General features: G+C 35.2%; 1 protein-coding gene across 1 annotated transcript; it reads left to right on the top strand.

Moving 5' to 3' along the window:
- Positions 1-806: 806 nt before the first annotated feature.
- LOC117911515 (serine carboxypeptidase-like 7) lies at positions 807-5277 on the top strand. Its single transcript, XM_034825920.1, has 14 exons — positions 807-1043; positions 1235-1380; positions 2179-2255; positions 2336-2458; positions 2669-2771; positions 2889-2926; positions 3421-3522; positions 3742-3828; positions 3947-4102; positions 4204-4275; positions 4353-4474; positions 4610-4723; positions 4841-4895; positions 4997-5277. The coding sequence occupies exons 1-14, from the start codon at positions 856-858 to the stop codon at positions 5078-5080; spliced, it is 1467 nt and encodes a 488-aa protein (XP_034681811.1). The 5' UTR covers positions 807-855; the 3' UTR covers positions 5081-5277.
- The last annotated feature ends 7792 nt before the right edge of the window (positions 5278-13069 follow it).

Below are 13069 nucleotides of genomic sequence, written 5' to 3'. Positions count from 1 at the left end.
GCAACTTCAAATGTCAAGTTGTCTAAATGTGACATGGGTTACTTAGAAAATATCTCAAGTGCACGACTCTAGGCTTTTTTTCTGTTGTAAAATCATACGTATAAACTTGTAAGAAATCATGACAGGAAGGTCATCTTAACTTTAGTATAATTATGAACCACTAACTAAAAAATTTAAGTTACTAGAAATGGAGTAGGTGTTCACATATTTTGACTTAGATTCTGTAACTTTGATAGCGTTTCATAACTAGATCGATTTCTTCATGGAGGTCCCACCTCCGAAACTCAACCAACCATCAAAGCCATGTCTGAAATTCAAGGCTATGACCCAAAGTTGGGCTTACATGCATCCAAGCTTAAGATTAGGTGAGAATGAAAATGGATAATGGATGGCTGCGTGTGTAATTGTCCACCACGATATTCAAACACCAAAGCAAAAAAATATTTTGCAAATAATCAAATCTGAGCGGCAACTCACGTGTTGGTTTGGTAGCAAAACCGCATGGAAAACTCAAACCCACCAAAGGTGTCAGTCCCTATGGACCCTTCCTTCTATTAGATCTTGGGCTGCTAGAAAGTTGGTTGAGTTTATATATAAGTTGCTTTGAATTAATGGGTACTGTTGAGTGCGAGTTTGACTTAGAATTGAAGGTGGAGTTAGGTAGAGAGATGATTTACCTACCCTTTGATTCGTCATCCGACTCAGCACATGCGCCGAGTGAAAGTGCCTACTTGGCATATTGGGTACATGACCTACATGCCATTGAATTTCAAACAAGTATATTACTGGGACTCAATCCAAATTCCATTTAAGACTTTCTTCTTTTTGGGCTGTGGTGCATTCTGGGAACCAGCTATGGCACCAGCTACACCTTCTCAAGAAGAGCAGAGTCCAAAAATTTTGTTCAATTCCAGAAGTTCCATGAGTAGAATGTGTTTTAGCGTACTTCTTCTATTATTTTTCACCGGCGTGGCGACTTCTCAGTCAATTGTAGAGACTCTACCGGGTTTTCCTGGAAAGCTTCCCTTCAAACTTGAAACTGGGTGAGTTCAAATCATTTTCACTCTTCTATGCCTCATTTGTTTGTCCACTTTTATGCTTGGTAAATTTTGAAGAGTTACAACAAATTAATTGATATGATAGCTTAAAAATATAAATAAATAAACAAAAAATTGCTCCCAGATTTTCAGTTTTTATTTTTTTGTCCAATTTGATGTTGGGTTTCTGTATGCAGATACATTAGTGTGGGAGACACGGATGATGTGCAACTGTTCTATTACTTCATAGAGTCCGAGAGGAACCCTCGTTTGGATCCTCTTGTGCTTTGGCTCACTGGAGGCCCTGGCTGTTCTGGGTTCTCTGCTCTTGTTTATGAAATTGGTTAGTTTCTTCTACCCTTCAACCCCACCAAGAATGCAAGATCTGTGCTTTTTGAAAGAGATAAGACATGGGACACTTATTTCTTTACAATATGTTGACTCTTACCACCATGACATGTATTCATGATTCTTCTCTTTGTTGGAAAAAAAGAAAAGAGTATTGAAAAAGTGTCCTTAGAGAGATACGTCTCTTGCCACAAAATTGGAACAATTCACTTTTTTGCTCCTGCAGTCCATTTTAATTGTCACTCAGTCAAGACTATGTTTGGTTGTTCGGAAAGGTGAATAATCAGAGATTTTTGTCTTTTTTTTAAATAATCATTTATCCATTTATCTGTCTGTCATGGCCGTATTGCACTAGGTTAAATATGCTTTTGTCTGTCTCAGTAGGCCCAAACAATTATAATGGCCGTACAACCTTAAATGTCATTTCAGGTCAGCAGCTAAGCTACGACCATGTTTGAACAGTAAGAAGATACTAAATAAACAAACACAAACTCATCCCCTTGGGTTGGGCTTGGTTTAACCCAACCCCTTTGCAACCCTGCTTTAAGCTCTAAGGCCCTGGGCTGCTCACTATGTCCTGTGGGCTGTTGCCCATTTTGCCCAATGAAAGTGTTTTGCAGACTGGGCTTTTCAGCATTCATTTTTCTGAGTTGAGTGAAATTTTTTAAAAACTGGACCAACTACCAACCTGATTTTCAACCCGGGTTGGTTGGTTGGTTGTAAGCTGGTCCCAAATCCCAATTGTTGTACTCTCAGGTAACAATGGCCTTGACATACCTGCACATCCTTGTAGGTCCATTAGCTTTTGATGTAGAAGGCTATGATGGGATCTTGCCAACCCTTAAGTTGAATCCATACTCATGGACCAAGGTACAAAATTTCACATAGTTGCTTCAATTATTAAGTAATTTCAACACTTCAATTAACTGCAACTGGCCATGATTATTCAGGTTGCCAGCATAATATTCATCGATGCACCTGTTGGAACCGGGTTTTCATATGCAGAAACCTCTTATGGTTACAATGTGTCAGACACATCATCAGCAGCCCAGACCTATCAGTTTCTGAGGAAGGTAGGTGGAACTATATAAAAGAACCCAAAAAACTTTGGTCTATCATGGAGCAGTGGACAGACCATGGATGAATACTAAGAGTGTAAAATGCCTAACATTTTTTCATGTTCAAGCTTACTGGTTTTATGCTTTAAAAAACTTACATACTGCAAAAAAGATACAGAATATTTTTAATTTCCCTTATCGACAATGTTTCAATTTGTGCCACAGTGGTTGACATTTCACCCAAATTTTGCTGGAAATCCACTCTACATCGGTGGTGATTCCTATTCAGGCATCGTTGCCCCAATCCTCATTAAGGACATACTACATGGTAATTCTTTATTCAAGGCTCAACATATGCTTTTAAAGGACTTTTTCTTTCAATTGGAATTGGAGCCTTTTCTTAATTAAATCAACTCGTAACTCATCCGGAATTACTTGAATGCAGGCCTTGAAGTCGGTCTCCAGCCAAAAATGGAACTCCAGGTAGAACTAGAAACACTTTGGTTGTGTTTGGTTTCCGAAAAATTTGAAGGAAAATGTAAGGGAAAGAAAATAAAAAAAAAAAAAGTCCAAAAAAAGAAAAAGCCAAAAAAATGAAACAAAATAAAAAATATTATTAAAATCAATATATTATTTTTACTTAATTTTTAGACTCATTTCACTTAATTTCCTTTATTATATAAAGATTAAAAAACTTAAAAATGCATAAATTTTCATCTAATTTTTGTATATTTTATTTTATCTTATTTTTCGTATTTTCTATAGTTAAATAAAATATGAGAACTATTTTCCTCCGCAATTTTTTCCTTACTACTTTTTGAAGTCAAACATAGTCTAGAGGTAAAATTTCAGTTTATAGCTTATCAAACCTTTGGCTCTGTAATTGTGTGGAAAACTAGGAGGCAATGGAATAAATGAAAATTTAGTTTACTACAACTGTGTGATGAGATGACAAGTTTTCTGTAAATCGGTTTCAGGGATACTTGCTCGGGAATCCAGTGACTGACTATTTGATTGATGATAATTCAAGAATTCCATATGCTCATCGTGTGTCCCTCATATCAGATGGACTCTACAAGGTGGTTCAACTATACTCTGCTAGTGGATTTTTCTCTTCTTTTTCTTGTTTTAAATATTTTTCTATCTATGACCCTCATGACATCCTAATGAAAAGAACTGTGAGGAACACAACTTCCAAAAACTATACAGAACCCTGGAGATTGTCTAGACCAATTATTTTCCCAACATGTAAACGAGTTCACTCCTTTTTCTCACATTAATTGCTTTATGATTTATAGGCAGCCAAAGAAACTTGCAATGGTGATTATGGGAATGTAGACATCAACAATACACTATGTGTTGAAGCTCTTCAAACTATCAAAATGGTTTGTGGGATTTCTAGAACTTTTGTGCTTCCTTCTTTGCTTTAATCTGTGTTCTAATTTATTTTTTTTATTAGATGAATTCACATCATTTGTAACAAGTAACCATCTGAATTTGCAGTGCCTCCTACAAATAAATATTGCAATGATTTTGGAACCTCAGTGTGCTTTTGCATCCCCCCAAACAACAGAACTACAATGGGACTTGAGAGTTCAGGAAAACACTACTATGAACTACCTTCTTTCCCTATCTAGAATCCCGGAATTGCGGTGTCGGGTAAACGCCTCTCTTTGCCTCATAATTGTTTGGATGAGCCACAATATTCCTCTTGAAATGAACAAAATCTCTCAACTTTTCTCAATTTTCCTCCTTTACAGAGTTTCAGTTATGTGCTCTCTTACAAGTGGTTAAATGATATAAACGTCCAAAATGCTCTTTATGTTCGACCGGTATGTAGACTTCGTGAGAATGTCATCATCTAGCTTCCTAAATAATTTTACTAAGATATTTTAAGCACAACAATCAGGGAACTGTGAAGACTTGGAGGAGGTGCCCAAAAAGCTTCCCATCTTACACAGAAAATGTTGACAGTACTGTTGCATATCATAAGAATTTCACAAGAACAGGTCTCCGGGCTTTGATTTACAGGTGATTTTCTGCACTTTTCTAACATAAAAATTGAACCAGGAAGTGTAAAAAATGTAATAAGAATCCATTAGAATTTGAGCTTATGGAACAACATAAAATTTTCCTGTTATTAACATACTCTTTTACCTCCTGCAGTGGTGATCATGATCTCTCTACTCCATATATTGGTACGCTAGAATGGATAAAATCTCTTGATGTGCCTGTTTTTGATAAGTGGCGGCCATGGTATGTTGATGGTCAGGTTGCAGGGTGAGTGCCACTATGCAGCTTCCTTACAAATCCTTCCTTTTCTTTCCTGACCTTAAGGTCGTTTTTAGCTTGAAAATTTTCTACTTACCCATAATTCTAAAATTCTTTATTATGCAGATACACAACAAAGTTTATGAACGATCATTACGGCTTAACATATGCTACCCTAAAGGTAAGAACAAACCCATCAGTTATTTAATCCTAGTTGCTATATATGTTCACAAGCGCAAAAAGATAAAACTTATGAAGCTAAATATGTTTTTGGTCACACAGGGAGCAGGCCTCACAGCTCCAGAATACAAGCACAAGGAATCTCTTGCCTTGGTTGATAGGTGGTTTGCTTATTATCCCATCTAAGCTAATTTGCATTCGTAGCCAGCTTGGTTCTACTAGGTGATTCCACCTTGTCTGAGAGGGATTATTTTAAATAATGATGATGTAGTTCATTGATGTAATAGCAATATCTACATCGGACAAATGTATGTTCTCTTGTTACGATATTAGAATTGGGAAAATTTTGCCAACTTAGGCTTTGATCAATGGTGTATTTCTTTTCCTCTTGTTTTTTTTTTCTTTCTGCAATCAAAATTAAAAAGATGAATGAATCGTCGCCAACAATTAGAACTTCCCATTGAAAGAAAAGGTCTCCAGAATAAAAGTCCCAATCATTGAACAAATTAAGTAAGCCTAGGTCATAAAATAAGCCAAACTAACTGGTTAAGACCATTTCCGAATTAATTCGAAAGGATGGCTCAAACCCTTAGCATAGTCCCAAGCTGGGATTATATTGAGGGTGGTAAGGATTGTGGGTTTGACAGCTCAGCTCAGCAAAGGTAGCAATTGGGCACATTTTATCCAAATTATGTATGGACATTTCTTTTTTTATAAAGCAAATCATAGTTTGTTCTTATAAAAAGCATAGATATATTTACCTTGGTCAAACTTCAAAATCCAGGGGAGTTTGATTGAAAATCTCAAATCATATCAAACCAACACAAATGATATCTAGGACTAATGTCCTATCAACTCAAAGGCAAGAGTTGATATTCATACAAGATTAACAAATTTAAAAAGAAAATTGAAAAATAATATTAAAGGTAAAAATAGACTCATATAAGGTTTATTTAAGTACCTAGTGTTGGTGCGCGGCCAACAAGGATGGTCCAACTAGCCTCTAAAGTTTGGACGATGATTCAACCTGCACAAAGGAATGCCCGGATAGGTTTTTTGAGCACGCCCCTCCGAAACTCAAGTCAGAAAGGGAAGACTTTGAGCAAGAAAAGTCTTTTGGAAAAATGGCAACATATCTTTCTTATGGTCAAGAGTTACTATTTATTCTTGCTCAACTATAACGTCTTCTCAAGTGCCTTAATGGTGTCTTTTATTACGTTTGATTGTACGTTACCATCTTTAATGTCAATGATTGTTAGCTTATAATAGTTGTCACGCCTTAATGAGCCTTAAAGACTGACATTTTAGCGTTGTAATAATTGTGTCAATCAATGCACTTAATACCTATTGCAATTAATGTTTATCAGGTGGCATACTCAATGCTCGATTGGTTTTGAATCCATTTGATACCCTTGGGCCAGACGGACAGAGCTACTCGGCCAATGACCCAGACGGCTCTAGGTGACGATTTTGAGTGGCCCACACCTAGTTTATGTCAATCCCTAATTATTAGATAAGTATAATATTTATTTAAAATAAAATTAGTTTACTTATCATAATAATTAATTATTCGGAAAAGAATGAAATAAAAGAGTGAAATGAAATATCGTGTTTAAGAAAAAAGTTATGATATTTCATGTCATCTTAAAGAAAAAAGAAAAAAATAATATTAATATTGTGATATTGATATACACCATTTGAAAAATAAAAATTATTAATAATATAGAAAAATGAAATTTTGTGCATAATAATATAAATTTTTGAAGATAATATTTTATTTAACTAATTTAGTAATATATAATTTCTTTATAAATAAAATATATTTACTTTTATTTTCTTTAAAAAGATAAATAGAATGCAATCAACATTCGTATAAAGAAATAAGATCAAGATGTAAAGAGATGAGATTAGGATACAACGAAATGAGACTTTTAGGAGTCCTTATAACTTTGTCATTAGGAATAGAGTTGAAGAATTAAGTAGCAAAATTGATAAAGTAGGAAGCAGATTTTTAAGGTATGGGGCCGAAATGAGTGAAATTAAGAAAACTTAATAAATGTAAGTGTCAATCATCTATATATATTTCAAGGATCATGAATTCTTCTATTCCCTTAGTGGAAGAATCTTATATTATTTAACTATACATTCTTATTTAAAGCTGAAAAATCGAAGTCTAGTTGAGTAACACTCAAAAGGGGGTGAATATGGGTGTAATTAAAAATCTTAAATAAATATTTATATCTTATAATTAACTTTTCCTTGTGAGTAGTTAGGGATTATCAAATCTTCCTAGAATAGGCAATGCAAACAAGATAATAAAGATATGTAATAAAACACAATAATTTTTACATGGAAAACTTGCACAACAATTGTGGAGATAAAAAACTATGAGGTCTAAGACCACTAATCTAAACTCACTATATGATATCAAGTTACATAGATTTATTTGAACGTTTTACCCTAAAGACTTACTCTCTAGTACCTATAACTCGATCCACGTCTGCGACATAGTAACCTTTGATTGCTCCAGTGAATATACTTCAGCCTCGCTGAAGGGATGAAGTTTTCAACCCTAGACTTAATGCTTAAATCCTTCGAATGAGAGATTAGGGATGGTGTGGCTAATTAGGCTTTCTCTCAAATAGACTCATTTGAAATCTCTCCAATCTCTTAAGAATCTCTAACCTTAGAAGAGTTATAGAGGGGTATTTATAGGCAAATATCTTGAAGAGGTTCGGTATCATAAGGTTTTCAAATGAGATTTGAGTGAAATTCTCCAAAATATCTTCCAAATCTCAACAGAAAAGGCATGAGTGCTCGAATATACTTAACCACTGCTTGAGCGCCTTGGCATTTGAGTGATGCTAAGTACTTGAGAGATCTCAGCACATGAGCATTGCTGCCCTCTCAAGCGTCCCTTGTTTCATTTAACTTTTATAAAAATAAAAATAAAAGTCAATTTTTGTTATTTAAAAAAGGTACCTTTCCTCTTTATACTTCTTAGGAGCTTAGCTTGCTATGAGTCAAATCTTTCTACATGTACCTGTGACTTCTCAATTGGACGAACAACCCTTAATCTTCAATGGAGAGTAAGCCACTATCTAAAAGGACTTCTATGACCAAACATTAATTGAAACAAAATTGTCAACATACAAACAAGACTTAATGTCCTAACAATCTCTCTGTTTGGCAATTTTGTGACAAAACATCGCTATATAAACCTACTTGAACTCTCATGAAGGAGTTTGCATAACACACATTAACACTCAATTAAAAATAACTTAAGGTAATGCATTGCATCATCTTGTAGTACTTATCTTCCAATTTTATAACTTGCACACATAAAGAAAACTATACCCCAAGGTAAAGCAATGTGTGGGATAAATAATGTCAAGAAATCAAAACAGGATAGTTAGAGATTTTGTTTGATACATTGTGAAAGCATGAAAGAGGAATAGATTCCTATAGCGACACCAATGTACAAAGCAAAGCTCGAGAGGAATATAGATGTATACAAATCAATCAAACATAATAGAAGCTTGATAAAACAAAATAAATCAACAATAAAGCACAAAGGTCTTTCACCAAACATGATATATGCAGTGAAGAGCATGTGAAGAGACTTTCATAACTTAGAATAATTTTAGAGAGATAGACAATGGAAATAGAAATGTCTTCCAGGAAACATCCATGTCAAGTATTTCTCTTAAACTTTTAAGGCATGTTTTTATCAGTTGATTTGGTTTCCTCCAATGTCTCAGAATTAGTTTCCTATAATATTTCAATTAATTTCACTTAAAAAAAATTCAATTCAAATGAATTAAACAATTAAAAGTATCTCCCCCTAAATACTATCTCCATTTCTCTTAAAGAAAGTCTCCCTCATTTTCTCAAGAAATATCGCATCTCAATTAGCTCTCAAAAATAACATTCTCCTTCTATTTAAGTGAATCAAGAGGCTTGTCAATTATGAAATGATCTCCCTCTTTTTGTCACAAAAATGACAATGGATATAAAATATGAAATGGAAAGCACATAAGAGACAAAAGGAACAAATAAAACATCATCATCATCATCATCATTATATATATATATATATATATATATATATATAATTCAAAAAGACTAATTATGGATACAAGAGATATGTAATAAGAGAACAAATTAGATCAACATATATATAAATAAACATCAACACTAAGCATCAAGAGAAGATAGAGGAAGAGCAAAGTTCAAGGCGCCTTAAGAGTGGATCCACGAGATAATATAAGATAACCTTAAATCTCACGAAGCTAAGTGTCTTTTAAGTCCATTCTCAAGTGAAGACGAGTCATGGAATCCATCATCTCTTTGGAATTTGAGTCAACTGAGGTCGATGTAGAGTGAGAAGCTCAGGAAGAACTAACATGATTGCAACTGGAGCGAGTTCTTAGGGTTAGCTCAAGAAAGTCTACCTCCGGAATTGGAGCATCCTGTTTTGTTATTCAGAGCTCATCCTCCTCTGTAAGAGCCTCTTGTGCTACCTCTTGAGTTGGAACTAATGAGAAAAACTCGGATCTCTCCATTTCCTAAGTTCGGATCAAGTTAGGAATATACACAACTATCCTAGGGTTTTTCTAAATCCTATGCACACTGGAAAAATAACACTTTTATACTTTAAAAGGATTTAGAAAGTGCTAATGAAAACCATACCTCATATTCGGATATTCCTGAATCAAATCCACATGGTGAAGATGAAGATCGACATCGTAGAAGTCTCGTAAACTCGAAGTCTTTAGCCCGATGACTCGAACCTTGATCTTTACACACTTTCGATGGGGATGGAAGGGAAGGTGGAGGTCATGGCTCCTTCTTTGTCTCTATGGAGATGGAAGATGGCTCTCTAGCAAAACTATATAAACCCTAACCTCTAAAGGGGTATTTATAGGGTTTTCTATTGGGCTTAAGTGACTTAAGCCCACTAAGGGCTTGGGTCACTTAATCTAGCCCAAAATAGGTATTAATTAATTAATTAACCCAACATAGCCTACTAATTAATCAATTAACCCAATCTAAAGACCTTGTTCACTTACCTCTGTGCAACCTTACATAATTACCAAAATACCCTTATGCACAAAAGTAAACCTAGAGCCAATTCAATCCTCATAACCCATGCCAACAAGGTATATGAACTCAGAATGGGGACCATTAAGACCCATAGGAATACTGGCTCCCGCAACATCTTACTACAAAGAATCAATTGAACTCTAGCATCCTATGTAAATAACAACGAGACACTTAGTGCTCTGGTCCGTGACCTGCTATCCATTGTGTTTTGTCTCACTATAAACTAGTATTCATAGTCTAACAAGGCGAAACCTATCAGCCTTTCAAGATTACCTCTACTATCCTTGAGTTATAAATCCTCCTATTGTATGTTCAATTGACATATCTTAGCTCTCAAAGAACCTATGTCAAGTTCCACTTAAGAAACTACTATGACCATAGTTTCCATGAACACACCTTCTTAAGATCACCCAATGGGAGACACTGTCTCAATCCTAAGAAATATCATAGTGTCTCTATTGAGAATACCTATTGCTATAAGCTTTCATTAACAATGACCCAATCTATAAAGAATATATGATCAACTTACGATCTCACCCATAGGTCAAAGTCATTGCTAACTTTAGCATAATCTCAATATTTTCTCAAGGTTGAGAGACAACACAATGAAGCAGCTTGGTGAGGTCACGACTACTTGATAACCTTAGGTTATGACTCAACATAGGCCTTATCCAATGTGTAACTATACACATTAGTGCACTCACTATGGGAAACCCATCCTAATAGCCAAGACCAATCACCCCTCTAATTAGGAGGTGGTACACTATAACCTCTAATGGATTTCCTTAACCCATGAATTGGTTGTGAACAAGTCATCTATTGCAAGGACCCATGAATTAGATCTTTTATGCAACTCCTAATGCGCCTAAGTCATGTACAATGCAAAAAATGCAGACAAGAATACTCATAAAGTATAATATATGGAATAAGGATAGATAAAAGTGAAACTGGAATATCATTAAATAAATAATGAATTCCAAATTTATTACATCATGTCATGTTTTTAAGGGCTCTATCCTAACAAGAGCAACATCCTAAGGGTCATAAGGAGTAGGGGGTGCTATAGGTCATACACATAGCTATAGTGCTTAGCCCAAGAGCTCCCATTTAAGACAACATAAGAAGACTAAACCACCAAAGTGAGATCAATCTTAAATTCAATATCCTCTAGGATTCGAGAGATAAGGAGGGCAAATCAAAGGCCACCGTCTCAGTAAAAGGGATCAGGGTATAGTGTCATCATGTCCAAGATAACATGGCCAATTTCAAACTACTGGCTAGTGAGAATAACGTGAATTAACCTAGCAGATGATCGATGAATCTGGGTACAATGAGTCGAGGGGTAGAAGAAGTAGGTGAAGAAAGTATCTAAGAGCCATGTTGGCTTAGAGAAGCCAATGATAGAGATGTAAGAAGGAAAATGGCAATGAACATAGTAAAGAGTGGTTGGGATGACATCAAGCTCCTTTCGAGTGAGAGCTTGTACCTTCGGTGAGAAGAAAGGAATGTGAGCCTAAAGTCGCAACATGCTGAGTACATGTTGGATGGATCAGGAGGAGACAAGGAAAGACTGGTCATACAGAGTCACTCTAAAAGTGACACCGACAATGATGGAGTGCATGTTCGCGTAGAACATCTACATTAGATGGGGGTAGTAGGTCCCCTAAAGAGAAAACAAAGTCTCTTACCCTCGCTGTCGAATGATAGTAGGGAAATGAGTGTCCTGGAAAGCATGAAGGTTGATAGGATGTTTGACCTCTATTCAACAATCTAAAAAAAGAGGCATAAAAACAGTCATGAGGCTCTTAATAGAGAAACACTCCATTGGGAGGTCTCTTAAGTTAAAAGAACCCTAGATAGCAATGCACTAAATGGGCTCAGGTGATCCAAGAGGGGTCACCTCACGCTGAGGCCTACAACTAGCCATACTAAGTGAATGAAATACGAATAGACATAAAAATTAAGAAAAACTAAGAAAGAAAACTAATCCACTAGAAATGTTATAAATGAAGTACTGAACAATACTATATGAACAAAAATGCAAAAAATGAAGTAAACAGATCTCAAATGACGAAGAAATGGAATCCTAGATTGCTTGAACAAGCTAAGATGAATGGAAAGTGAATACGGCGCGTTGGAAAAGGGTATTTATACACTGTAAGAGGGCTTGATGTAGATTAGTGCTCAAGCGTCATGAGTACTAGAAACGACGCTAGGAACGACTTAGGGCGCTCAAGTGGTATGGCTATTCAAAGAAACATTGGATATAACTTATAGTGCTTGAGAGCTTAAAGCACTAGAAAGAAGGCTTGAGTGTTAGTGACATCACTTGAGCTCGTGATGCAGGAACTCAACAGTAAACAGGGAAAGAAACACTTACTAACAACTTGAAACTAAACTAAATCACACAAGAATTGAAGAATGGCAAGAATAACACTTTGGAGCAAAGTCATAAAGCTCTTAAACTCTCAACATTAGATTGATTAATAATATACCAAGTGAATTTCCTAGATAATATATATATATATATATATATCAATCCATCAAGAAGGAAGTTTTAAGTCCAAATATCAAAGCTAATCATAATTATGGTTTCAAAACCTAATGCATAACCATCAGTGCATAAGATGGTCAACATAGAAACAGGATTATTGATTTTCAAGGAAATACGACTTACTGTCTAGTTCTATATTTCAAAATTGATCACTTAAAAGAGATTCAGTCATGCCATTGGTAAGATTAAAGTACACATCTAGTCAATTTGTTCTAAATCACCGGATTTCTTATTAACACGACCACATTGATCTACATACAACACAACTTGACTTTCCCTTAATTGATATCATCTTTTCTTTTTCTTTTTCTTTTGAAAGTGGAGGCATTGTATACCATGATCTCTTTTGAATTTTCATTTTATTTTCATTCATGGTTGCCTTTATACCCACTTTGGGGGTGTTTCCAAATATTGCAAGTGAGCAGCTTATATTTAAAAGCATGAATTTTGGAAAGTGTATGAGAGTTTTGTTTATCCAAATATTCAAACACTTAGGACACATTATTGAAGTACCA

Source organism: Vitis riparia, chromosome 3 (assembly GCF_004353265.1).
Source record: "Vitis riparia cultivar Riparia Gloire de Montpellier isolate 1030 chromosome 3, EGFV_Vit.rip_1.0, whole genome shotgun sequence".
Classification (NCBI taxonomy): Eukaryota; Viridiplantae; Streptophyta; class Magnoliopsida; order Vitales; family Vitaceae; genus Vitis; species Vitis riparia.
The sequence above is the reverse complement of the archived record's forward strand: the minus strand, read 5'-3'. Positions and strand labels throughout refer to the sequence as shown.

What these genes read in the sequence shown, in the direction of transcription:
- LOC117911515 (XM_034825920.1), top strand. Translation starts at nt 856, where the DNA reads ATGGCACCAGCTACACCTTCTCAAGAAGAGCAGAGTCCAAAAATTTTG. An exon ending in CATTAAGGACATACTACATG is followed by an intron (nt 2,772 to 2,888) that starts GTAATTCTTTAT and finishes ACTTGAATGCAG; the next exon opens with GCCTTGAAGTCGGTCTCCAG. An exon ending in TAACATATGCTACCCTAAAG is followed by an intron (nt 4,896 to 4,996) that starts GTAAGAACAAAC and finishes TTGGTCACACAG; the next exon opens with GGAGCAGGCCTCACAGCTCC.